Source organism: Perca flavescens, chromosome 10, assembly GCF_004354835.1.
Source record: "Perca flavescens isolate YP-PL-M2 chromosome 10, PFLA_1.0, whole genome shotgun sequence".
Lineage (NCBI taxonomy): Eukaryota > Metazoa > Chordata > Actinopteri > Perciformes > Percidae > Perca > Perca flavescens.
In genome coordinates, this window is record NC_041340.1 from 19,434,398 (window position 1) to 19,462,227 (window position 27,830).

The 27,830-nt window shown below is 42.0% G+C and overlaps 4 protein-coding genes across 6 annotated transcripts in view; all 4 read right to left on the minus strand.

Annotated features, from left to right (window-relative positions):
* Positions 1-27,830, minus strand: part of LOC114563420 (protocadherin alpha-C2) — a 55,033-nt gene that overhangs the window by 17,621 nt on the left and 9,582 nt on the right. Inside the window, exon 1 of one of the 3 annotated variants that reach the window (XM_028590288.1) lies at positions 1,491-4,354. The exons of the other annotated variants lie outside the window; for them this stretch is intronic. Coding sequence (XP_028446089.1) covers positions 1,491-4,076 — 2,586 coding nt within the window. The 5' untranslated portion in view covers positions 4,077-4,354. Of the gene's footprint in view, positions 1-1,490; positions 4,355-27,830 lie in introns of those variants that run through there. 3 annotated transcript variants of the gene reach the window in all.
* Positions 6,709-20,681, minus strand: LOC114563278 (protocadherin alpha-5-like). The gene is made up of 4 exons (XM_028590124.1): positions 20,582-20,681; positions 18,760-19,370; positions 15,749-18,133; positions 6,709-6,873 (listed from the first exon to the last, which is right to left on the minus strand). The coding sequence occupies exons 1-4, from the start codon at positions 20,679-20,681 to the stop codon at positions 6,709-6,711; spliced, it is 3,261 nt and encodes a 1,086-aa protein (XP_028445925.1).
* On the minus strand, positions 21,799-24,186 carry LOC114563279 (protocadherin alpha-3-like). Its single transcript, XM_028590125.1, has one exon. It carries the CDS (start codon positions 24,184-24,186, stop codon positions 21,799-21,801), a length of 2,388 nt encoding a protein of 795 aa, XP_028445926.1.
* Positions 24,311-27,509, minus strand: LOC114563281 (protocadherin alpha-2-like). The gene is made up of 2 exons (XM_028590128.1): positions 25,033-27,509; positions 24,311-24,358 (listed from the first exon to the last, which is right to left on the minus strand). The coding sequence occupies exons 1-2, from the start codon at positions 27,409-27,411 to the stop codon at positions 24,311-24,313; spliced, it is 2,427 nt and encodes an 808-aa protein (XP_028445929.1). The 5' UTR covers positions 27,412-27,509.

Genomic DNA, 27,830 nt, shown 5'->3' on the forward strand with positions numbered 1-27,830 from the left:
CTGGAACCTAAACATGCCCATTGTCTGATAAACTCCCAATGGTATACATACATACAACTAGAATGTTACCAGTTAATGCAATAAATGTAAACAGACAAACAAAAACAAATCTGACTCATACGGAGGATGAGAAAAGTTATGCATTCTGTTTCATCATTTGAAAGGGAGACACCACATTAGGTGGATAGGAAAAAATACCATTGGTTTTTACTGTATTCATTTCCTTGTCTGGCTGTACTTTGTAAATCAGAGAATAAAGAAAGATTTTTGTTTAGCCACTCAACCCTTTTCTCGCCTTTTTTCCAATTCTTCCCTCTCACCCTGAGTGAACACTTCTAGCATGGATACAGAGCTCACACCTCCGCCATCAACACTGTGTCCAATCATCTTTCATCCCCCGCCTCATCGGCGCGGAGCCAGCCAATCCATGCCCAGTAATATGAAACACATCGTTGCCAATTAATTACACAGCAAGAACAAACATGACTGCAATTTAATGAGAAACATGTCAAGTGACAACAGAACAATTAACTTTAATATTTCTTTATTTCTCTTTTCGTCACTTATTCTCTTATATCCTTTTCTGCACTGCATAGACCAACTCAGAGAGGTTCCGGGGCAAACACGATCATGTACAAAACAAATAATGTTTGTTTTATCCTAATAATACGGTTTGTTTTACTACAACCACAAATTATGCAAACAACCATGTGCAACCTTTTACATGGGGAAAAAATACATACAATAAGGCTCTAATCTACATGATCCTCAGACACAGTCTCTGCCTCATTCTTCACCGATCTCCCAAACTCTGGCTCACTGTTTAGTACCACAGAGGTACGTGACCAGAAGAGGATATTTTGGTGCAGTGGGACTGGTGGCCCTTGTAGCTGGCGAAGGCTGTACTATTTCCCAGACTCTCCATCTCTATAGAGATGGCCACTGAATGCCCTCTGGACCTACTGGACTTGAATAGTGTAGCTCACAGCACACATAAGACAAATAACAATGGCTGTGTGGGGTCATAGGTGAACAAGTTTAAATCCACTGGCTTGTTTTGAAAAGAGAGTAAGTAACAGGGTGCAGAGAAAGAGACCAAGAGAGCGAGAGAGATGGTTCTTGAAATATATTTTGATTACAGCTTTCCGCAGAACTGTGGAGGACAGGTGCACTTTAACATCATACACTGAATCACCAAACAACTAGTATTTATGTGTTCCACGCTTGCTAAAGACACTAAATGGCAACTAATGTGAAGACCAGTGAAGGTAATAGCACAAACAAAATGGTTGTATCTCATACAAAAGCTTTAACAGCTCATGAACCATAAATGTCAACTGCAATCCTATTGCAAGAACACCACCCTAGAGCGAAACCTGAACCAAAACTCTCTGAGAATTTTCCTTTTATGACTTGTGCTTTGTGTGTCATTTACTGTTAATAAGGAAATCTAAAAATAACAAATCACAGAGATCACACCAGACACACACCTGAATGGCAGTTGCATCTGGCATACTGAGACGGCGTACAAATAACTGGCTCTGTCCACTGTGGCTGGTGACGTAGCTTGAGCCCCAGGTGCCACTGTGCGGTCGTCCCGTGTTGTAGAACATAAAAGTGTCACTTCCTGACGTGGCGGTCAGGCATGTCTTGTAACAGTATGTTTTGGTCATAGACCCATTTCCCCGCACTTCAATATAATGCGGTTCCACTTTGAGGTCACGTCGCAGGGCCACATTGTCGTTTGGTTGCCCTCCACCTCCGCCTCCTCCACCCCCTCCGCCACCTCCACCACCTCCACCTGCAGCTCTTCCTCCACCCCCACCACCACCAGCTGAGGTGCCCCCCTCTGGAGCACTCTTCTTGGATATGCAACATGGGGAGCAGGAGCCAGGCTGGGTGCAGTAGGCATGACAACGCACAATGGCCAGCACAAAGATGGTGACCAGGAACACGAAGGTTGTGGCACTCAGGGCAATGATAAGATAGAGGGTGACATTGGAAAACATTAGGGGGCTGTTGGGCCTGATGATGCGCTTGGGGTCAGGGGTCAACTTCGGTGGCAGCTCCATCACGTGCACATAGATGGTGGCCGTGGAGGAGAGTGGCGGTAAGCCGTTATCGTGCACTAGCACTGTCAGAACGAAGGAGGTGGAGTTCTCCTCAATTACGCGCCTTGTTGTGCGGATCTCACCTGTGTACTCATGCACCTTGAACAGGTCAAGGTCTGTGTTGGTCTGCTCCAGGGCATAGAGCAGCCAAGCATTCTGTCCTGCATCGCCATCCCACGCTGTCACCTTGCTAACCAACACTCCTGCTTCAGCGTTTTTCATCAGCGTCACTGTGGTGCGGCTCCCATTAGCAGGTGAGTAGACTATCCTGGGCACATGGTCATTCTGATCCATAATGTAAACATACACTGTGGCCACACGGCTAAGGGGAGGCACACCATTGTCCTGGGCTTTAATCTGAAAGTGAAACTCTCTCAGCTTTTCAAAGTCGAAGGCTCGCAGGGCATATGCTTCACCTTTATCAGGTTTGATGCTGACGTAGCTGGCTACAGGAATACCATGGTTGTTGTCATTCAGGACAGTATAGGTGATGCGTGCATTTTCTGCAGCATCAGCATCAGTGGCCTTAACAACACACAGAGGTGCACCGGGAGCATTGTTCTCTGTAACATAAACAGTATATGATGTCTGTTCAAAACGAGGTGGGTTGTCATTCACGTCTGCAACGTCCACCTTAAAAGTCATTTGAGATGACAGGGGTTGGGTGCCTCCATCCACAGCGTTGACAGTGACATTGTAGGATGAGATGGTTTCACGGTCCAGGAAAGCGGATGTGACGATGGTATAGTGGTTCCGGAAAGACTTGATCTTAAAAGGCAAATTGGGCATGATCTCCAGGCTAACTTGTTTATTTGGTCCAGAGTCACGGTCATTCACACTGATCAATGCTACAACCGTGTCAGCCCGGGCATCTTCACGTACAGGGCTGGAGAGTGAAGACAGTACAATCTCAGGAATGTTGTCATTGACATCTAAAACTTCTACAACTACTTTACAGTGAACTGCTACAGGAGATGCCCCCTTGTCCATCGCCTGTATGTACATTTCATATGAGTTTGTCTCCTCATAGTCTATATTGTTTTTTACCCTAATTTCCCCTGTTACTGTGTCCATGGAAAACATCTGTCTGACTCTTTCTGGTGTGTAACTGCTGAAGGAGTAAAACACTTCCCCATTTGAGCCTTCATCTGGGTCTGTTGCATTTAACTTGATTACAAGTGCGCCCTTTGGAGAGTTTTCGTACAGTTTTACTTTGTACACGGAGCTGTCAAACGCAGGTACATTGTCATTGGCATCAAGTATGCGTACATTAATTTTGGCCGTGCCAGTTCGCTGTGGGGTGCCCCCATCCATTGCTGTCAGGATTAGCTGATGAGAGGGCATCTGCTCGCGGTCGAAGGGCTTTTTGAGAATAAACTCGATGTGCTTATTATTAGAAAAGGGCTTAATGGAGTCCAGTGTGAGGTGGTCGTTTGGGCTGAGGCGGTACTGCTTCACAGAGTTGGAGCCATCATCTGCATCCTGAGCTCCCTCGATGTGGAAGCGCGACCCAGTGAGAGCGGACTCCGACAACTCAAGCTGATATTCATCTCTAGGGAATTGCGGCGCGTTATCGTTCACGTCCAAAATCTCCACCTCCACGTTGTGCACCTCCAGTGGATTCTCTAATACCACCTCCAGGTTGCGTGAACAGGTGCCACTGAATTCACAAACGGTCTCTCGGTCAATGCGGTCACTCACCACCAGCTTCCCGGTTTTGTGATGTATGGTAAAATATCTCCGTCCACTGTCCGATGTGATTCTGATTCGTCGCGTGGAAAGTTTTCTCAGGTCCAGACCCAAATCCCGGACAATGTCACCGACCAATGCCCCGTTCTCCAGCTCCTCCGGAATGGAGTATCGAATTTGTGCATTTGTAAGGCCACTGATTACAAAAATAACCAAATATAAAGAAAAAGGCACATTCTCGTTTACACTGTAACAGCATCGCGCAGTCACAGCCATTGCAGGCAGGCAGAATTTGCAGACGGGTTGAGAAATATTTCCGCCTTTTCAGCTTGCTGTGCGTGCCCACCCGCCTCATTAAAAACAAGGGAATAATCCGTGCATAACTCCGACTATGTGCAGGACGACCACCGCATCCTCTCTGGTGCCTGTTTAAAGGGAATTTTCCCCTTTGCATCCATGTTTTCCTTTGTCTGTGCTGTGCTGGGTGCTGTTTTTTATTTTTTATTTTCTCTATCCTACAGGCAAGGCTGACTGCTTTCACTGATGCTGCCTCTCTCTCTCTTTCTCTTTCTCTCTCTCTGCCTGCGATGGTGTCTGTGGGCAAAAGGGGAGGGGGAGCCGCTCGCTCAAACGATGCTGGCTGCATTTCAGCATTTCCGCAAAAAAAAAAAAAAAAAAAAATCATCGAGCACATCTAATACAAATAAAAACACAAAAGACAAAACGATTCTGGAGTTGTATCTATGTAGAAATCTGGACTCCGTACACGGAGCGGCCAATGTCATCTGATTCTGCACACTGATTTCAGGGAAAGGATTTCGACATAGTCGTTTCCCCTGTTTTTGTCGGTGCCACCGCCCTTTTCATTGTGCGCCGTTAAACTGATTTATGAACCAGCCTCGCGATTAAATTTCCTCACTGATGGAAACCCACAATTACTCAGGGACCCTCGAGCCAAACAGAAAAGCAGATGTCTGATACATGTAGACCATATTTTGAAAATAAAAGGAAAAAAATAAATAAACAAATAAACCAACTGTAACAAAGCTCCAGTGAATTGGCTTTAGTGTAGCAACTCCAAGCAACCTAATGTTCAGCATTAATATGTGGTGGAATGTAACTAAGTACATTTACTCAAGTACTTGTAATTGAGGTACTTGTACTTTACATGAGTCTTTTCTTTTCATGCTACTTTCTACTCCACTACATTTCAGAGGGAAATATTGTATTTTATACTCCACTACATTCATCTGACAGCTTTAGTTACTCGTTACTTTGCAAATTAAGAGTTTTGCACAAAGAACAGCCTTTTGGAGGGATTTTGCACACATCCACACATTTCCCTCGGCCATCGGCTTTATATCCTTAATTATTGACTTCATATATTAGAAGATGCATTAGCCTACAGCGACCAAATCCCATCACATATCGATACTTTTGTTTCAGTTTCAGGTAACAAATACCATTATGAGATCCCACTCGTACGTTTTGATGCTGGATCCTGCAGATGGTCTGAACAGCGCATGTGTGTAGCAGGTGGTGACATTAACACCCAAATCCTATTGCTCTGGCTTTCTTCTAAATACTCTGGCCTCAAAACCCATGTACCTCAATTAAATTCAAATTCCATTCAAGTTAATTGGATTAATGCAATCAACATGGCAGAGAAATGGAAGATCTTTTGACACTATTCAATTTTAACTTAGCAGTGACGACTGCAGAAATCATAATCAACAGCAATTCAGTGTTCACAAGTTTCACAATAATAGGTCCTCAATGCATCGTTGTTATCTGAGGATCAACAACAATGCATCAATAAGCCACCGACATTAAAACTGTGTTGATGGGATCTATCGCCACTCTTTAAACAAGTTATATGCTGTGAAGATGTGGCCTTGTGAGACCCTGAGCCTTCCTGATTGTCCCCGGCCACTGGGCCAAGATGAGCATCCACTACCGCCCACATAATATTTTTTTTCTCTCCTGGTGCGCTGCCACTCTCACCCACGCCCAGTCTGCCCACGGCGATAACAGCGCTTGGCATCCCAGGAGACAGGGAGAAGACAGTGACTCACTCGGATGCTGCTAGTGGATGGGTAGATACAGAGTGACTCTTCACACTACAAGGCGACGAAGAGGAGGTGGCAAAATGGGGAGTTATAGAAGCAGCCAAATCTCCGTCGAAGGAAGACAAATTATAGCTACATACACCAATCCTATCTACTGTACACACAGTGCATTTATAAAAGACTCAATTTGTGGTATAGTTCATCTCTTACTCTATCAATATCATACAGAAGTGTACATGTTGTACTCATCAGTAAAAAAGGGTTTGGCATTTAGGCCTACTTCTCTCCCACTGAGCAGCAGTGATAACACAGTTTCTTTCAACTGGGTCCTTTCAGCGGTCTCTGATGGTTCTACATGTATGGTCTGCCATGTGAAGCGTGACATTTAGCAGATTTTCCGGTGGGATATGTGGACCTCTGTGTTTGGCAATGACACAAAAATGAAAACAGGCAACGCTTATCTTGTTGACAACAAACAGATCTGGATTTACACCTGACCTTTGCACCTTTCTCTCTCATTCTCCTCCTCTCCTCTGTGTTGATGTTACAGCTCTCTCATACTTATTTCAATTACATCTGTTTTAGCGATAATTGCATGCCGCTGAGCTGTGGATTATTTCATTTTTCACTCAAGGGTGCTGCAGATAAAGCTATCACTATTATTCCACCTCAGACAGACGCCTGTTACGCATCCACAAACACAGATTTCAAAGAGCTAATTGGTGTTTATGTTTACTGCATCTTGTCTTAAAACAATACAGGTTGTCAGAACTTCGTTCCCCCTCCTCATCAATTAATTTACCTGACCTTGACATCTTTTGTTTTCTCAACCACCCTTCCTATCCCTCTATATTCTCACTTTTCCCAATCGTCTCTTGCCTACTCTCTCCACTCTGGAGAGTCTCCAGCTGCGCCTCTGTCAGACATCCGCTGTTCCAGCTGATGACTGGTTGAGGGGCATAATGGGGTCTTAAGTGGAAACCCATGCCCATGCCTTTTGCGGACTGATAGACAAAAACAAAAAACAGTGGGTGAGAAAAAAAAAACTGTGTCTTTATACATGTATATATATATATATATATATATATATATATATATATATATATCACACACACACATATATATATATATATATATATATATATATATAATATATATATATATATATATATATATATATATATATATATATATATATATATATATATATATATATATCACAGGCCTGAGGCCTACATGTATAAAGCCAGTTTTTTTTTATATATATTTAATTAATTTATATATTTTTTTTATTTATATATATATATATATATATATATATATATATATATATATATATATATATATATATATATATATATATATATATGAGAATAAGAAATAATTCAAATAAAAAAATAGAGACTCTTTTTGTTCATTCCCTCTGCCAGAATATTAACACCCCCATTGCATCAATTATGCATGATGGCCACCATATTAATAACATTCTCTTCACTAAGACTCAACCTCATTAATACTGTAAGCGGCCGCTCTAAAAGCCATTCATATTACTTCCCCTCAGAGTCTTTCATCTGGAATTCCCCCATTTTAGTGAGTCAGATGACAGCAGAGATCCACAGAAAAACGGGTCACAGCTGGGCTATCATGAAGCAGGACTCCTTACATCACTCCCTCAGTCAACACACATTTAAACAGAGGCAGTCATGCAAAAATAAAGGGCATTTGTTCCTGTAGGCACACACACACACACACACACACACACACACACACACACACATATATATATATATATATATATACTATAAATACACAAATGCTATCCAAGGACAAAATGATTGTGTCTGAATGAATGCCGGAGCATCCTTTTTTTCTTAAATGGCAGGAAACAGCCATCAAGGGCTTTGATAAACCAATGCATTGACTGCAGGGAATATAGGCCCATGCAGAGGTGATACTGACTATACCTATACAGGTTCACAGAGAAAGTTCATTATATGCTTTATTTTAAAGCATTTAGATGGAGAGGGAACACCTTTTTATTCAGGTCCATAATCAGAAACTGCTAGCTGAAAGTTTTCATATCAATGTTATTCAAAATGTCATAAAGCTTTGGTCATTTTGGATAGCGTTGGTATACTGGTCACATTTTAAAGGCACAGATCCTATTCTCCTTTTTCTTTATGTTAGTTTAAAGAGAATGTGAGCAAAAAAAAAATAGACTAAATGTCTGCAGGCTGTTGTGTAGGTGGGCAGCAGCGTCTGTGGTGTCAGGAAATGTACTTTCAAATTTGGCTAAATAAAAAAAAAGATGTACTGAAACTGACAAAACAGACCTTTTCTTAGAAGAGACAGCAGAAAGCAGCATTCTAAACAACTGTCTCACCATTATGTATGTTAAAGATCGAAGCTACCCTTGGTGGGAGTGATCATGGGATTTATAAAGTCAAAATACATTTCTTGAGGGACAATCACCAGCCTATCATGTTAACAATGTTGTGCTTTGGTTATCTCTTCTACTGAAACCAAAATATAAACTGTGTATAAAACAATACAGTATCTCCAGTAAAAGTCTCAGAATCGCTGTATATTTGGAATTATGCCTCAGTAGAAAAAGAGGAGGCCATGCTACTGGCACTGCAAATTTAATTATACTGTATGGGTGGGAGAGGCTGACTGAGCAAGAGGGAGCAGAGGTGGGTGAGACAGTGAAATTGGTCCCTCTGTTGGACTGAAGCAGTAGTACAAGGGTTGGACACGTGATCACCACCCTACTGCCCATCCATACAGGCTTTCTCATTAAGCCAAAGCACTAAAACCTAATCCCAGCCATGAGTGTGTGTGTGTGTTTAAGAGAGAGAGAGGGAGAGAAAGAAAGAAGGAGTGCACAGACGTCAGACTGCAGTGGCAGTCACTTTCAATATAGTGACCACAATGATGTACGGCAAGACACCCTCCAGAGGTGAGACGAGAAAGAGCAGTATAAAGGATACAGATAGAATCTACAATCTGTAATCGCTACAAGAGCAAGTATTTATCAAAACAGTAACTATACATTTTACATATATGTACTGGATACACATCACACGCACGTAAAATAAGGATTCAAGTGCAAAATGGTGACAGCCTACATAGAACAAAGCCAGTTGAACTTAAGCATTTTGTCTCCCTTACCAAAAAAGTGAATAAACAACATTCTTTTACAGATAAGCTCATTTTATCTGTATCACTCCTTCAAATGAAATGACAAATGCGTAGAAATACAAAACTCAAAATACTTAAATTATATTAGCAATACAGACTGGAGAATGGTATTATTTAGTAAATAGGGTTATAACACTATGACAAAGTGGTGTTCTCATACCTTCTTCTCATCATACTTTTCTCTACGCACAATAACTTTCCCATCTTTAAATCTCAGAGAACAAAAGTCCCATGGTAACCACAATCCTTTTACTCAGGTGGAAACACAGTAAGCGGATAGAGGAGGCATTCTTTGGGTATGTTTGTTTGTGCTTATCCCTCGTGTACGTTGCTTTCAAAAATAAAGGGCCTGAGAGAACTAAAAGCAGCCCAAATCCGTCCCTCTGGGGCCCTGTAAGGGTTAAACAGTTCCTTGGTTGTCCTGGTTCAGCCTGTGCATACATTAAACAGATTCTTGTTGTGGCACTGAACAAAGCTATCAGAAAACGCAGGCAGGCTTTGGATACTTCCCTCTTAGGATGCCCTGGCTTTGTATACTTGCCGGATGGGAAAGGATGGAACCCGTGGTTCGGAGCATGACAAAGCTGATCTAATGGCGGCAACAACATCCCGATGCCACTAAGAGGGAGTACAGATGGAGGACGGGTTGGATGAAGTGGGGGAGAAGGGAAGGGGTAGTGATAAGTTCTTCCTTTTATCTGTGACCAATTGTAAGCCTGTGATATTCTCACTCAGCTGCGGGGCATGTATTTAATGTGTTTTTTGTCCATCTCCTCCTCAGAAGCTCCAGTTTTCTCACTATATCATGCTCAAGGCTTGAGTGTGTGCTGCTGTATTTGTGACTTTCCCTAAAACCCTCTCCCTTTTTAGAACTGATTTTTCTAATCACACGCACTTCTCCCTCGCTTTCTCACTTCCTTTACCCTTCGTCTGACTTGGCATTTCTGCTCAAGATGCTCCACGTCTTTGGTTGGCATCTTTCTCTTTGTCTCTCTCCATCTCCCCTGCCCCCCATTGTGTCCACCCTGTTTCCTTCCTGCTTGCATCTATAGTGAAGCACATGCTGGGACTGATGTCTGGGTGGGGGCGGGTACATACTGGCAGCTCCCTGGAAACAAGACTAGTTCATCATTTCATTATGGCTCAGTACAGTCTCCATGGTAACCACAGAAAGCAGCGCTAACCTCACTCACACACAAGGACACACCCTTGTAAAGGAGAAAAACAGGAAGTGCTACATGAGAGGTGTGTGTGACAGACAGAGAGACAGGGAGATAAATAAAGAAGAGTTAATATATTTTCTGTGAATCACTCTGCTGCTATGTCACCTTGGATTAAAACTGGTGAGGTAAGGACATTAATACGTCATGCCTTTGGCCCATCTGTCAAACCCATCTGTGTACTCCACCAATATGACTTAGGTGAATGTTACATCATAACTGTAGGACTACAATCTATGAGCTGTGAACCACTTAGTTGTATGCCTCAACCACGATAATGTACTGTAGAATCAATAATTTAATGCAGCACCGGGAGACAGAGTTAGAAGCTTTTACCGAATACACACTCTAAACCCCATCATAAAAGTCATCATCTTATACATACTGCCAAAAAGCTTTAGCTCTCCCAATAGCTCTTTGTGTGCAATATTTTATTATTATCGTAGTTCTACAAATCACACAGCAGGCAATATCTGCCCTATGGAGAAGAAAAAAGAACAGTCTTGCAGCTCCATAAAAATATCCTGTAACACAACACATCGACACAGACACATGATGTTCTGATGGCTGCATGGATAAAAGCCTCTCCTCCTCATCCACCCTGGTCCTTTGCCCCGCCCAACCGGTTTGGCTGTGATTGACACTAGGTGTTGTCGGCCCCGCCCAGCCGCAGAGCAGAGAAGGAGGGAGAGCTGAGCCGAGCAGAGCTGATACCTCGATCGGTACTGAAGCTCCCTGCTGCTGCTGCTGCTGCTGCTGCAAGTAGCGGAAAATTACCTGCCCCTCCCCCCCCTCTCTCTCCCTCACTCACTCACTCACATTCACAGTGAGCTGGAGCATACAGAACACATACTGAACGCCTTTTACGCAGAGACAGCTTTAGGCATTGTTTCAGGAACCACGGTATGGATAGCTTGTACATACAGTATAGCAGAGCCTGTATCGGAGAGATAGGCAGGCAACTACCACACAGGTTCATTCAGATGGCGGATGTAGCGCGCTGCCATTTTTAAACCACACGCTGACCCATTTAAGAGTATGAGTTTCACACAGCCCATTCGCATCGCCTGCAATATGTAAAGTCTGCTTGAGAGCGCAGAAAGCCCGGTTTCAGTCTCCTTCACACGAAACTAACCAAACGAACGGAGTTTTGACAGATTATTCCATGCTTGTTTGTTCTGGGCCACTCCCTAAAATGAGGTCACATCGTCTGACTCTAAAGCATCATAAATCCACCACCACAATGTACTGTGAGCTTCACCGGGAATATCTGAACACACTCCAGCAGTAAGGAGCAATTACAACATCATTAAATAGGCCTGCACGAATGCCACACAAATGTACATGAAAAGCTAGATTTAAACACTGACAAATTCAACCAAAACAGAATACAAGCGGCGCCTCTGTCCTAGGCCTACTGGGCATGAGCGGATCAAGGTTGCCTCTATACTCTGTACAAACATTAGGGATGTTAATGAAAATATATTAGATCGTGTTTACAGCGTTCTAAATCTGATAACACACGTCTGCAGAGATGGACGTTAATTCCCTGTTAGTTCTCTCAGCTGCTCCCCTTCTCAGGAGAGCTGGTGAAGGAGAGGGGGAGGGGAAAGTGATCCGGCAGCATGGAGCAGTAGGAGGAAGAGAAAAAGGAAAATGTCTTGATATTGCAGAGCAATAAAATGGGAAAACAGAGCAGGCAAGATTAAGAAAAAAATAAAGGAATTCTGAGGATGTGAACGTTATTTTAATAAAAAAATATGTTTCAAGCAGTTGTATTTTGAGAGCAGGGTCAGAAAAAACAACATCAAAGGAACATATAATTCCCCAGGCTCACTATTAATTTATATTGAAAGTAAAAAATATGGCTTGGCTAAAAGTGAAACTTCCTCATGGTGGTAATCTATTATTAGAAGTTCACTATCACACACTAAGTATAACATTATTACAACAGTATGCATTGGGGTCTTGAAGTGCAATTCCTAACAGCTATAATAGAAAGACAAATGGGCATAGCATAATAACTTAAAAACATAAGCCAATATTACAGCAGTGGATTTTTAAGGGAAATGTTACTTAAACAACAACAAGAAGTATGTAAGCAATTGCTCTGGGTAGAATGCAGAAATATAAGTAAAAGCAGTAGAGAATTAAAAGCTGTAATGGTGAATAGGACTAAGGATAATGTGTGACTCAAGAGAAGCTGATGGATACATCTCAGGAGAAACACATTCAATTGCTGGAATAGAAAAAAATATGAGTGAGCAATATCAAAGGCAGACAAACACGGTAGATTATTCCAGATTAGAGAAGGCTGAAGAGCTATCGACCCTTCACATCCATAATCCACCCAAAAAGGTGGGTTATTTTGCTTAGACCAACTCTTACAACAGTGTGGGCATAGAAAAATGTGCTTGCTTGACATCGCCCTCACATTCCTGTTGTACCTGATGAGGTGGGATAAATTACACCATAATCATTCTTATAGGCCTTCTTCACAGATGACATTTTGACATGAACATAGTAAGCACAGGTAATAACACATTTGTGCTAGCTGAATTCCATTTAGCTGCTACAGGTTCAGGGTTCTGGTACTGTGCATGCCTCGGCTCACACTGTCACACTTTTAAGGAACACTTGAACAGAACAAAGCAATCGTTAATGTTATCAGTAACACTTGTGCTTTTCCTAGTATGACAACTCAAAATATCTGCTGTGAAAAAGGCCTATGAATGCACTGAGTTTGGTGACCTCATATCATTTCCAGCATACCCCTCCAAATTTCAACCTGAGCTAAAAAAAATAATGAGCCAGAATAACTGAAGAAAACTCCTGTGTGTATGTGAAATGCCTCTAACACAAACTATGAACAAAATACAAAGAAAAGCTCAATCGGATATGGAGTGGTACCTCTTTTTATAATAGATTTGCCTTGTGATTAGGCTATATAAATTAGAGAAATAGAGAAATAGAGAAATATAGATAGATAGATAGTCAAGAGCTAGGCCTAAAGTTAATTTGTGAGTGAGACAGTGCACTGACACCTGATAACATACAGTTTGAATGCAGAACTAGGACAAATGCGTATAACTGAATAGAGCACCGAGACAGAAACAGGTCAAACGTGTAGTCTAAACATCTAAACTAAAGCAAAACAAAACGTCAAACATAGCTGCTGTCAATAATTCCCTATGTGTAATGCCACAGAAGCCCTTCATCAAGAAACATTCAGGCTACTTATTGGTTTCACTAAGCACAAAAAGAAACCAAGTCATAGGTCATCAAAAAGCATGGTCACTATCTCTGTTTACTTCTGGTTTTCCAACCTAGCCATGAGTTCATTCACATAAAAGAAGCAGGGTTTGTAATTAGCCAAACGTTAATCACAGGTGACCTCAACCTCAACAGTCGATAGAAACTGGCGGTTGTAATGTAACAAAATCAACACTTACCCGGATCGACTTGGGTGATTTTCATGCAAAACAATACACCCCATGTGAAGTCCAAAATGTCCTCGCTTGTGGCCGACAGCTAACGTAATAATATCAGAATGGTTGCAATACAGCTTCAAGCCATCAGTGGCAGCACTGAGCGCAGAACCTTCTGACCACCACATCGCCAGTGAGCGAAGAAGATGAGGATTTTGGACAATATGAGACAAAGCTGCGTTTCTGTTACATTAACACCCGCATATCATCAACTTATTTCGCCTGACCGGTTGCTAAGCAGTTCAACTTATCTGCGGTCAGTAGGTTTTCAACATACGAGCGTTTAGCAACTTTAATGGGACATACATATCTTGAGCTATTAGCGCGCCAAACTTCTCAGGGCAGAAACTTGTCACAACCTACTGAGTTAGCAAAATCAATGTTTCTACCGTTGAAATTAACGTTACAGAAGTGTGGTGATACATGCGTGGTTTGATAAGTTGCTATTCCTTTTTAATACACATGTACCCTTTTTTTGCAGGGAATTGGTCGCCATTCGAATCCATGCTAACCGCAGTGAATCCAAGTTGACTAGCTAACAACTGCTGTCCTCCCTGTGGCTGACAGCAATTTCGGAAACACATTTCAAGTCTACTGACGGTGAGTACTGAATCTCAAGATGGCTATTCCTATATACTGAGCTGTATTGCTCTGCAGGCACTGGTCTGAACCCGAACTGGACTTGTTTGGACTGGTACATTAATCATTGTACTGTGTGTCTGTTGGGCTACTTGATATGCTGGGCAACTGAGCTTCTTTTTCTTTTGCACTGGATATGAGCTACCTTGCTATTTCAAAATAATTGCCACTGTTGCATGGCAATGATAAAGTATCTGTCTATCTATCTATCTACTGTATCTATCTATCTATCTATCTATCTATCTATATCTATCTTGTATAGTGTTGTAAATATGGTTTTAGTATTGGTGGTGGTAGAGAGTAGCCCCCCGAATCGCTTTGAGTGTCTATGATAAAGCTATATAAATGTAAATTATTATTATTATTACTATTAATAAAATACTCAATGACTTTGTGACATTATTCTCATTTACTTTCCCTCGCAAATACGACTAGGGTAAACGTTTTTACCCTTACGTAATCTTAAATGTACGAAGTGTAGTGTGGTTTGTTGAGATCCACAGGTATGGAATGAGATTGAAAACACCAAAAAACATTTTTTTCTGTGTTTGCTTTCAAAAAGAGCTTAAGGCAGCAGAATACTACTAAAGTATGTTCAAGCTTGAATAACCTAAATGGCTGGGGACTTCTAAACTAGTTATTCTACTCAAACATCCATTTAAATTGTACTGTTATTTCCACTTGCCATATGTTTACACTGATGGGATTACATGTCTTGGGACCATTTAGTAGTTTGGGTGAGGGTAGTTAGTTCTTACAGTCTTTGGTTAGGTGTTAGTGTCTGGGTCTCTATTCTCAAGCTTCCGATAACTTAAGGTGGGCCATTTCACATATAACCATTATGTTTTAGGAGTGTACTTAACTGTTTTATGAAGAAACTAAACTGAACTGAAGTACACATTATCATTCATTTAACCTTTACAATGAGTAGTTGTTAATGAATTCTGTTGCTGCCAGAAATGCTGAACTGTTGTTTTTCATGACATTACTCACAAGTTGTTTTGTAGATACTTCATTATATACGTAATTTTCATGCCTAGTTTTACTTTATTAGGTTTTGATATTAAATGAAAAATTGAAAAAAAATCTAATTTAGTTATGATAATAGTTATATAATAGTTTTTGGCAGCACTACCCAACACTGTTTTGTGCTGTGGGATAACAAGCGCGCTGTTGTGACAAAGACGCTCTAACAGGCCCCCGCGATTTCAGGACCATGGATAGTGCTAACACCAAAAGCGGTCAGGGAAGGAAGAAAAAGTAGGGTACTGAAACAAATAATAGGAAACACTTCTTCCACAGACCAGCAGAGGTAATATGTTACATCTTACCTTTTCTTTATTGGGTAAAGTCTGAGTTCTGGTAAAAGTGTCTCCTCCGTTAATACTTATCAGCTCAGCATCTACAGGCGGAAACGGTGCGGGGAAAACCACTACGTCACTCTTCAGCGTATCTGAGCTGAAACACACGTCATACTGCTGAGTAGATTTAGAGTAAGACCAGCTCCCGTCAGGGTGGGTGGTGATCATTGGGGCGCTGTATCTGCTGAAACTGCCGTCTGTCCTGTGGCATCTGACAGCTATTAAACTGATGAGACTCAGCAGAAAGATCACTGACACCGACACGATGGCGATCAGCAGATACAGGTTTAAATCAGAGAAGCTCTCCTCCTTTATGGGCACGTGTCTGAACTGAGTCTGGATGTCAATTGTGCTTTCAACCACCACCACATCAATAGACACAGTAGCTGACAGGGAGGGTTCTCCGTTATCAGAAACCAACACCACCAAGGGGTGAGTTTTCAGGTCATTGTCACTCATTCTCCTCTTAGTTCTGATTTCTCCGGTGCTGGTTCCGATCCGGAAGAGGTTGTTTCCTTTGGGCTCAGACAGGTGATAAGAAAGCAGCGCATTGTATCCAGAGTCTGCGTCTACAGCCCTGATCTTTGCCACAAAGTATCCCGCTTCAGCAGAATATGGGATGCTCTCACTGTTAACGGAGCCGTGCTCAGAATAGGGCGCGAGAATTGTTGGATTATTGTCATTTTCATCCAGAATTAAAACGTTCACAGTGACGTTGCTGCTGAGCGGAGGAACACCAGAGTCTGTGGCCTGAACTTTAAACTGAAACGTCTTTAACTCCTCGTAGTTAAAAGACTGCAGGCTGACTATATCTCCAGTATCTGAGTTGATGTTTATAACTGATCCTATTAAATTGTTTTTATGATTATTATTTACTGAAAACGTTATTTTTGCATTTTCGTCTACATCCGGATCATCTGCAGTCATAGTATAGATAACAGCCCCCACGGGACTGTTCTCTTTGACGAAAATGTTTATTACAGGCTCTTTAAAATGAGGTGCGTTGTCATTGACATCAGACACGTGGACTGTAATAACGCTTGTACTGGAAAGAGGCGGAACCCCTTCGTCAGTCGCTGTTATTGTCACATTATATTGAGAAGCTCGTTCTCTGTCTAGAATTCCGTTTACGACCAAAGAATAATGATTTTTATACGTGTTCTTAATTGTAAACGGCACTGAATCAACTATTCTAACCTGAACAACGCCATTTTTATTTGAGTCGTTATCTCTCACTGTTATAAGTCCAACCATTGTGTCTAGGGGTGCGTCTTCCCTCACTACGTTGACTAAGGATGTTACTGATATTTCTGGTGGATTATCATTAACATCCGTGATTTCAACGAGTACTTTACAATGAGATGCTCTTGCATTTGCGCCTTTGTCTTTCGCTTGGACACGTATTTCAACTGCATTGCTTTTTTCGTGATCCAATTCACCATTTACCGTAATCTCCCCCGTTACTGGATTAATGGCAAATTTGTCAATATCATTATCACTGTCGTGATTTATAAAAGAATACAGTATTTCTCCATTAGGACCCTCATCTAAATCCTGAGCATGCACCGAAATTACGGTGGCACCATGCGGCGTGTTCTCGAGCAATGTGGCTTTGTACAGCGGCTTGTCAAAAATCGGAATATTATCATTTACATCTTGCACATTAACTGTGATATGTAACGTGCCTGATTTAGGAGGTTTCCCTCCATCTACAGCGGTCAGTGTTAGTTTGATAACTGTCTGTTTCTCACGGTCTAAGGCTTTCTGCAGCACCATTTCAGCAGATATAGTCGCCTCTCCACCATTCTGTACATCCAGGGTGAAATGTTCATTTTGACTCAGCTTGTAGCCCTTAACCGAATAACTGCCGACATCTGCATCGAAGGCCTTTGCTAATGTAAATCTTTCACCAGGAAATGCTGACTCGGACACGTTCAAAACAATTGCCGGTATCCGAAATGCGGGTGCATTGTCGTTAATATCCAAAATTTTAACCTCAAAGCGATAGAGATTCAGCGGAGAGTTCACAATGGCTTCCACTTCCAGAGAACACTTCACATTACGAGAGCAGAGCTCCTCTCGATCTATTCTGTCTTTCACCAAAAGTATCCCAGTCTTAACATTTGCTTCGAAATATCTCGTATTAGGTCCTGAAATCTGAAAACCCCTAGTTTCCAATTCTTGTACATCTAGATGCAAGTCTTTCGCCAAATTCCCCACAGTGGTACCCGGGCTCGATTCCTCCGTAACAGAATACACAATCTGTGCTGCTGCGAGACTCCATATGTGAGATACATGGAACAATAAATAAATCCACATCCGAAAAATATTTCCTTGTTGCATTCTGCCCATAGGCTGCTAAACAAGTAATTCGAAAAAAATCACTCCAGCGGTACCATTGCCCATATAGATCCAGATCGGAGCCCTTCATACAGTGAGGATGTTCTTTACTGCTACGATGAACAAAGAATTACTAACACCTCTATTAAACGGAAGGGGAGGACCGTCGCACAGATAGTGTTTTAACTCTTTGAGCTGATAGCGACATCTAGTGGTCATTTTGAAGTCAGAGGGAAGAAAAGATTAATTGATGAAGTATTAAATCTTAAGCTTAATTAAAGTAATTACATCTTAAGCGTCTTAAAGTCACAGGAAAAGCAACAAGAGCACATGGCATTCTAGCAAGACTAGGTAGCCATAATAGACAGGCTAATAGGCTAATATTTTTTTTTTAAATGTTGGAAAGTGTTGCATGATGCAAATTAAAGTAACTGACCAACAGGTTAAATTTGCATAATGAGAAGAAGTACATTAGATCACACACAAGTACACTATTGTCGAGGACAACACAAGTCTAAGACTTATTTTCATTGTGGTCCTTAAACAGTTACCTGCTTTAGGAATCAAATCACATGATGTGAAAAAGTAAAGCCTTAAATCACTCACAATCCCCTGTGATTTCCATGTGCCATCACCCTTACCTTGTCTGTGCTGGGTAAAGTCTGAGTTCTGGTAAAAGTGTCTCCTCCGTTAATACTGATAAGCTCAGCATCTACAGGTGGAAACGGTGCGGGGAAAACCACTACGTCACTCTTCAGCGTGTCTGAGCTGAAACACACGTCATACTGCTGAGTAGATTTAGAGTAAGACCAGCTCCCGTCAGGGTGGGTGGTGATCATTGGGGCGCTGTACCTGCTGAAACTGCCGTCTGTCCTGTGGCATCTGACAGCTATTAAACTGATGAGACTCAGCAGAAAGATCACTGACACCGACACGATGGCGATCAGCAGATACAGGTTTAAATCAGAGAAGCTCTCCTCCTTTATGGGCACGTGTCTGAACTGAGTCTGGATGTCAGCTGTGCTTTCAACCACCACCACATCAATAGACACAGTAGCTGACAGGGAGGGTTCTCCGTTATCAGAAACCAACACCACCAAGGGGTGAGTTTTCAGGTCATTGTCACTCATTCTCCTCTTAGTCCTGATTTCTCCGGTGCTGGTTCCGATCCGGAAGAGGTTGTTTCCTTTGGGCTCAGACAGGTGATAAGAAAGCAGAGCATTGTATCCAGAGTCTGTCTCACGGCCCTGATCTTTGCCACAAAGTATCCCGCTTCAGCAGAATAGGGGATGCTCTCACTGTTAACGGAGCCATGCTCAGAATAGGGCGCCAGAATTGTTGGATTATTGTCATTTTCATCCAGAATTAAAACGTTCACAGTCACGTTGCTGCTGAGCGGAGGAACACCAGAGTCTGTGGCCTGAACTTTAAACTGAAATGTTTTTAACTCCTCGTAATTAAAAGACTGCAGGCTGACTATATCTCCAGTCTCTGAGTTGATGTTTACAACAGAATTTAGCGGAATAATTTTTGAAATGCCATCTAATGAAGAATACGTTACTTTTGCATTTTCTTCTATATCACGATCAACTGCCGTTATAGTAAAGATAGTAGCTCCCACTGCACTATTCTCCTTCACATATACATTAATCACAGATTCTGAGAATAACGGGGCGTTGTCATTCACATCAGAAATGTAAACTGGAATAACACTGGTGATGGAGAGAGGTGGAGTGCCTTCATCAGTAGCTATGACGGTAACATTATATTGAGAAAAACTCTCTCTGTCAAGGGGTCCATCGACTGCTAATGAATAATAACTTTTGTAGTTTAGCTTGAGTTTAAAAGGCACCGACCCGAGAATTGTAGCAGAAGTGAGACCATTATTACCCCCATCTTTGTCAGTCACAGTCACCAAGGCGACCACTGTCCCTACCTCAGCATCCTCTTTAACTGGGCTCATAAGAGAGGTGATAATGATTTCAGGTATATTGTCATTAACATCAGTTACTTCCACTAACACTTTACCATGCACACTTCGAGAAGGCATACCCTTATCTCTTGCCTGTACACGGATATCATATGCTGTATTCTCTTCATAGTCTACTTTTCCTGTTACAGTTATTTCCCCTGTGTCTGGGTTTATTGAGAACAAAACTTCAGGATTGAAATTTCCTCTCTCAATAAATGAATATATAATCTCACCGTTTATTCCTTCATCAAAATCTGTAGCAGTTACTGTAAGTATGGATGTCTGAAATGGTGCATTTTCAGTGACCTGGGCCTTATACAGAGGTTGACTGAATACAGGAACATTGTCGTTTACATCTATAACATTAACAACTATGTTTAATGTCCCTGACCGGGCAGGTTTTCCTCCGTCCAGAGCAGTTAAAATAAGGTGGATAACAGACTGTTTCTCTCTGTCTAAAGATTTCTGTAGCACTAGCTCAGCAGACTCACTGTGCTGTCCGCCGCTCTGTACGTCCAGTGAGAAATACTCATTTGGACTCAGCTTGTAACTCTTAACCGAGTTACCGCCCGTGTCTGCGTCGTTTGCCATTGGGAGTAAATATCTCTCCCCGGTAAAAGAAGATTCCAAAATGTTGAAAGTCTTCTCCTTTTCACGAAAAAATGGTGCATTATCGTTAATGTCAGTAATCTGTACCTCTATGCGATGCAGATGCATCGGGTGGCTCAGAATGGCTTCTATATTCAGGGAACATTTTGCCGTATTTGGACAGAGCTCTTCACGATCAATCCTATCGCAAACGTATAGAGCACCCGTTTTTAAATCGACGTCGAAATATTTCTGAGAATTCCCAGATACAACTCGTACATCCCGTTTTTCCAATTCGTGAACATTCATTTGTAAATCCTTAGCGAGATTTCCCACGACCGTTCCTTTGTCAACCTCCTCGGAAACGGAGAACGAGAGCTGCGCTGTAGACCCATCACACAAACAAAGCAACGCTATTATTTGTATCCAGACCGTGACTGTTAGTCCTCTACGTCCCATCGCTGCCACAGAATGAAAGAAATAATCATTTTCAAACATGTCCGCACTTAAGGTAAATAACAGACGAAGCCTTTGCTGTCCTGTAACCGTTTGTGTGTTTTCTGACAAAGCACTGTGGACTGCTGATGCTTCGTACGGAGAGGAGGAGTCTGGGAAAAAAGCAGCCACAGAATAGTGTGGTCTCGAGCGACACCAACAGTTATTTTGGTGCTAATATATGAAGACATGAATATGATATGCTTAAATATAGCCTATATTTGTGCAGAAGGTCAAAGTAGTAGATACATCTATTTCAGTGGCAAAATATTGATTTTATGTTGATAATATGATATAATATAAGGCAGCCTTTTTCGTGCACGCGAAAACACAATCCAGAGTTCAGCACCATGGACAGCGTCCCCGCTGGTCAGCAGTATGACAGAGATCGAACTTAATCAATTATTTCTGAGCTTAAAATACTGTTATTCAGCAACTATTTCGAAGAATATCCCACATGAACTCCCCAACATCCAGCATCATACTAGTGAATGGATTTTCTAGAGGAAAAAAATCTGTCAGGTGATTGATGATTTATATCCGCTAAAGTAATACTTTGTATCGAGTTGCTTTCTCAAACATACATACAATTAATATCACTAACAATCAGCAAACTACTCTTGGGTTACAAACAACTCACCTTGTCTGTGCTGGGTAAAGTCTGAGTTCTGGTAAAAGTGTCTCCTCCGTTAATACTGATCAGCTCAGCATCTACAGGCGGAAACGGTGCGGGGAAAACCACTACGTCACTCTTCAGCGTGTCTGAACTGAAACACACGTCATACTGCTGAGTAGATTTAGAGTAAGACCAGCTCCCGTCAGGGTGGGTGGTGATCATTGGGGCGCTGTACCTGCTGAAACTGCCGTCTGTCCTGTGGCATCTGACAGCTATTAAACTGATGAGACTCAGCAGAAAGATCACTGACACCGACACGATGGCGATCAGCAGATACAGGTTTAAATCAGAGAAGCTCTCCTCCTTTATGGGCACGTGTCTGAACTGAGTCTGGATGTCAGCTGTGCTTTCAACCACCACCACATCAATAGACACAGTAGCTGACAGGGAGGGTTCTCCGTTATCAGAAACCAACACCACCAAAGGGTGAGTTTTCAGGTCATTGTCACTCATTCTCCTCTTAGTCCTGATTTCTCCGGTGCTGGTTCCGATCCGGAAGAGGTTGTTTCCTTTGGGCTCAGACAGGTGATAAGAAAGCAGAGCATTGTATCCAGAGTCTGCGTCTACAGCCCTGATCTTTGCCACAAAGTATCCCGCTTCAGCAGAATAGGGGATGCTCTCACTGTTAACGGAGCCATGCTCAGAATAGGGCGCCAGAATTGTTGGATTATTGTCATTTTCATCCAGGATTAAAACGTTCACAGTCACGTTGCTGCTGAGCGGAGGAACACCAGAGTCTGTGGCCTGAACTTTAAACTGAAACGTTTTTAACTCCTCGTAGTTAAAAGACTGCAGGCTGACTATATCTCCAGTCTCTGAGTTGATGTTTACAACTGAAGTTAGCGAAATAGTTTTTGAATCACCATCTAATGAGTATGTTACTTTCGCGTTTTCATTTATGTCAGAATCGACTGCAGTTATCGTATAGATACTAGCTCCAACGGGACTGTTTTCTTTTACATAAATATTAATCACGGGTTCAAGGAAACGAGGCGCGTTATCGTTTACATCAGAAACCTGAACAGTAATAACGTTGGTGCTGGATAGAGGTGGGGTCCCTTCATCAGCAGCCATAATCGTGACACTATAAAAAGAGTGTCCTTCTCTATCAAGAGGTCCATCTACAACTAAAGAGTAATAATTTTTATAATTGGAAGTTAGCTTAAAAGGTGCAGACCCGATAAGGGTACAGCGAGCCTGGCCGTTTTTTCCTCCATCTGTATCAGTCACCGTCACTAATGCGACAACGCTTCCTATTTCAGCATCTTCTTTAACCGGGTTCATGAGTGACGTCACCACAATTTCTGGGACATTGTCGTTCGCATCAACTAGCTCCACCAGCAGCTTTCCATTTGCACTTCGAGCCAAACCCCCTTGGTCTCTTGCTTGAACATGAATCTCATATGCTGACTGTGCTTCGTAATCCAAATTACCCTTTACAGTGATCTCCCCAGTTTCGGCATTAATGAAAAACACATCTGCAGGATTGAAGTTTCCACGCTTGACAAAAGAATAAGTGAGCCTCCCGTTGTCTCCTTCGTCTAAATCCGTGGCACTTAGTTGAATCACTAATGATCCAGCTGGCGCGTTTTCATTTACCCGTGCCTTGTAAAGGGTTTTACTAAATGACGGCGTGTTATCATTGGCATCCAGAACATTTACATGTATTTGTAAGGTTCCGGTTTTAGGTGGCTTTCCACCATCTACAGCGGTCAGCGTTAGTTTAATAACGGCTTCTTTTTCACGATCTAAAGCTTTTAGTAGCACTAATTCAGCGGATACACTTTGTTCTCCGCCGCTCTGTACATCTAGTGAGAAGTATTCATTTGAACTCAGCCTGTACGTCTTTACTGAATGGCTTCCCGTATCTGCATCAAGAGCCAAGGGAAGCAAAAAGTGTTCGCCCGTAGGTGATAATTCAGATATGTTAAGTGAATATGACTTCTCGACGAAGGCCGGTGCGTTGTCATTTAAATCAACAATTACCACCTCAATGCGGTGGAGTACCATAGGATTACTCAGTATAGCCTCTAAGTTTAGCGTGCATTTGATCGTGGTTGGACAAAGCTCCTCGCGGTCTATTCGCTCATTTACATAAAGATCCCCCGTTTTAAAATCCGTCTCGAAATATTTCTTACTGTACCCAGACACGATATTCAGATTCCTCGTTTGCAGCTCCCGAACGTTGACATTTAAATCCTTTGCAAGATTCCCTACCACAGTCCCTTTGTCCACCTCCTCGGAAACCGAGTAGGATATCTGAGCAGCAGACCAGTCAGATAAAAACAGGATGAACAGCCAGCGGAGTAGTCCGCTACTCCTACTACTACTGCCCATCGCTGCTTTCAAAGAAAGTGACGCGATACAAAATATATGCATCCATAAAACGCCACTCGATCGGACAGCATTTATAATCCCATACAATCCTGTACTCTTCTTTTCATCGCCACTCGTTTTCCTCTCACAAAGCACTCGCAGTCTGCTGACGCTTCACACGGAAAGGAGGAGACTGAAAACACCGAGCTCACAAAAACATGTGGTCATCAGCGACCCCACGCGTCAAAATTTAGAAATTAAAATGGTCGAGTTGCACCCGTTTGCTTTAACTAGTTGTGTAAAGAAGACAAAATCCGGCTAAATAGTCACAGATTACTGCAGAAAATGACAGTGAGAACAATCTGAAATGTTTGTTACACATGGAAAAGATAAATCAAACTTGTTGGAAATATATGAGTTCCAAGGCATCGAAAATATTTCCCATGAAGACAGGTTAATAACAAGCGTCAATAACACTGTCATGTTTACAATTTGAAGACAGTTCACCATGTAATAATGATCAGTAAAACAATTGATTTTCAAGCGTTAATAAATGTACGAATTGACAGCCTTAGTAAATGAAACCAGGAGTGATAGCATGACATGCCAGAGCTTTTGAATTGTGAGCCCAAGACGACGAAGAAGACACCAGTAATGTTTTCAGCACCACGGAAAGTACCCTACAATCCTACTTGCAGATATGCCCACTATTTTACAATTCATGCGAAGCTTGTTTTCTGTTTAAATGCAAATGTATTTCCATGTATGTAAAAGGGACATTCTTAAATGGGGATTTCTGACTGTCTGTCATGGTTGCAAGTAATGTCAAAGCAAGAAGAGAGGAGTGAAAGGCTGCAAACAACTCACCTTGTCTGTGCTGGGTAAAGTCTGAGTTCTGGTAAAAGTGTCTCCTCCGTTGATACTGATGAGCTCAGCATCTACAGGCGGAAACGGTGCGGGGAAAACCACTACGTCACTCTTCAGCGTGTCTGAGCTGAAACACACGTCATACTGCTGAGTAGATTTAGAGTAAGACCAGCTCCCGTCAGGGTGGGTGGTGATCATTGGGGCGCTGTACCTGCTGAAACTGCCGTCTGTCCTGTGGCATCTGACAGCTATTAAACTGATGAGACTCAGCAGAAAGATCACTGACACCGACACGATGGCGATCAGCAGATACAGGTTTAAATCAGAGAAGCTCTCCTCCTTTATTGGCACGTGTCTGAACTGAGTCTGGATGTCAGCTGTGCTTTCAACCACCACCACGTCAATAGACACAGTAGCTGACAGGGAGGGTTCTCCGTTATCAGAAACCAACACCACCAAGGGGTGAGTTTTCAGGTCATTGTCACTCATTCTCCTCTTAGTCCTGATTTCTCCGGTGCTGGTTCCGATCCGGAAGAGGTTGTTTCCTTTGGGCTCAGACAGGTGATAAGAAAGCAGCGCATTGTATCCAGAGTCTGCGTCTACAGCCCTGATCTTTGCCACAAAGTATCCCGCTTCAGCAGAATAGGGGATGCTCTCACTGTTAACGGAGCCGTGCTCAGAATAGGGCGCGAGAATTGTTGGATTATTGTCATTTTCATCCAGAATTAAAACGTTCACAGTCACGTTGCTGCTGAGCGGAGGAACACCAGAGTCTGTGGCCTGAACTTTAAACTGAAACGTTTTTAACTCCTCATAGTTAAAAGACTGCAGGCTGACTATATCTCCAGTCTCTGAGTTGATGTTTACAACTGATGAAACAGGAATATTTTTTGGATAACTATCCAACAATTTGTAAGTCAGTTTTGCATTATTGTCCAAATCCGGATCAAAGGCATTTATTGTAGAAATAACGGAGCCTATTGCACTATTTTCTTTCACATAAACATTAATCACAGGCTCCATAAATCTAGGTGCATTATCATTGACATCGGAAACATGAACAGTAATGACCCTGATACTGGACAGAGGTGGACTCCCTTCATCTGTGGCTGTAATGGTGACATTGTAAAGAGAAGTGTTTTCTCTGTCCAGTGGTCCATCTACTACTAATGAATAGTCATTTTTGTAGTTGGACTTCAGTTTAAAGGGAACAGACCCAACTACCTTACAGTTGGTTACACCATTGTTTCCTCCATCTTTATCACTCACTGTAACCAAAGCAACTATTGTCCCCAGTTCTGCATCTTCTTTTACTGGGGTCATGAGTGACGTCACCGATATTTCTGGGGCATTGTCATTCACATCAATTATCTCTATCAGCAGTTTAGCATGTCCACTACGAGGAGTGGTGCCTTGATCCATTGCTTGGACTCTTACCTCATAAGCAGACGTCTCTTCATAATCTAATGTGCCCTTCACAGTGATTTCTCCTGTTTCTGAATTTAGATCAAACATATTTGATGGATCAATATTTCCTCGTTTGATCAATGAATACAGGATTTTACTGTTCATGCCCTCATCTAAATCGGTTGCATTTAACTTTATTACCACTGCTCCATGTGCAGTATTTTCAGATACACGTACTTTATACAGCGATTTGCTAAAAATTGGTATATTATCATTAACATCTAATACATTAACATGTATTTGTAATGACCCCGATCTGGGCGGTTTACCTCCATCTATAGCCGTCAAGAGAAGTGTGATCACCGGCTGTTTTTCTCGATCTAAAGCTTTCTGAAGTACTAACTCAGCAGACACACCGTGTTCTCCTCCGCTCTGCACATCAAGCGAGAAATATTCATTTTGGCTCAGCTTGTAAGTCTTCACTGAGTTGCTGCCTATGTCTGCGTCCACTGCTATTGGGAGAAGATATCGTTCTCCAGTTAAAGATGATTCTGAAATATTCAAAGAATGCGTTTTTTCAATAAAAGCAGGCGAATTATCGTTTATATCTAAAACATTAACCTCTACTCGTTGTGCAGTCATTGGATTGTTTAAAACTGCTTGTATTTTGATGGAGCATTTTACCACATTAGGGCAAATCTCTTCTCTGTCTATCCTCTCGTCCACAAAGAGGTTCCCGGTCCGCAAATTCACGTCAAAATACGTCTTACTGTAACTCGAAACAATACGTAGATCCCTGGTCTCTAGTTCCTGTAAATTGAGGTTTAAATCCTTTGCAATATTCCCCACTACGGTGCCTTTGTTCACCTCCTCAGAAATCGAGTAGGATAACTGCGAAGCAGACCAGTCACAAAGACAAAGAAACACAACAATGCGAATCCAGACGTATTCCTTTTGTAGTCGAATATACATTGTTGGTGCAACAAAAGAACTGAACCCTATCGATCATTTATCCTCGGATAAGTCCGTCCAAAGAAATACAGTTGTGGGGAAGCTCCTGCCCTTCTCGTCACAGCACCTTCCGCGGGTATAATAATGGCCGATGACGATTTCATTTTTTCCCTTCCAGGAAGGAGGAGTTTTGGACATACAAACACATTCTGTCCATGGTCTCATGCGACATCATGTGGTGAATGATAGGTAAGCAAATACAAACCAGTGTATCATATAGTTATATATTTCAAATATTATAAATGACATAAATGGTGAGGTTTAAACATTTATATTAATATGTAGAGTGACAACCCTCAAGCTAAATACTGTCTAAACTAGCTATTGTATGAAGTACAAATAATACAACATATACAGATAGGAAATAACTTCGAATTTGT

Coding starts and splice junctions, on each gene's coding strand:
- LOC114563278 (XM_028590124.1), bottom strand. CDS start 20,681: ATGGCAAACGACGCAGACACGGGCGGTAACTCGGTTAAGAGTTACAAG. Junction 18,134..18,759: donor CTTTACCCAGCACAGACAAG/GTAAGGGTGATG, acceptor CTTGTTTAGCAG/CCTATGGGCAGAATGCAACA. Junction 6,874..15,748: donor CTTTACCCAATAAAGAAAAG/GTAAGATGTAAC, acceptor TTTGTCTATCAG/TCCGCAAAAGGCATGGGCAT.
- LOC114563279 (XM_028590125.1), bottom strand. CDS start 24,186: ATGGGCAGTAGTAGTAGGAGTAGCGGACTACTCCGCTGGCTGTTCATC.
- LOC114563281 (XM_028590128.1), bottom strand. CDS start 27,411: ATGTATATTCGACTACAAAAGGAATACGTCTGGATTCGCATTGTTGTG. Junction 24,359..25,032: donor CTTTACCCAGCACAGACAAG/GTGAGTTGTTTG, acceptor CGGTGTTTTCAG/TCTCCTCCTTTCCGTGTGAA.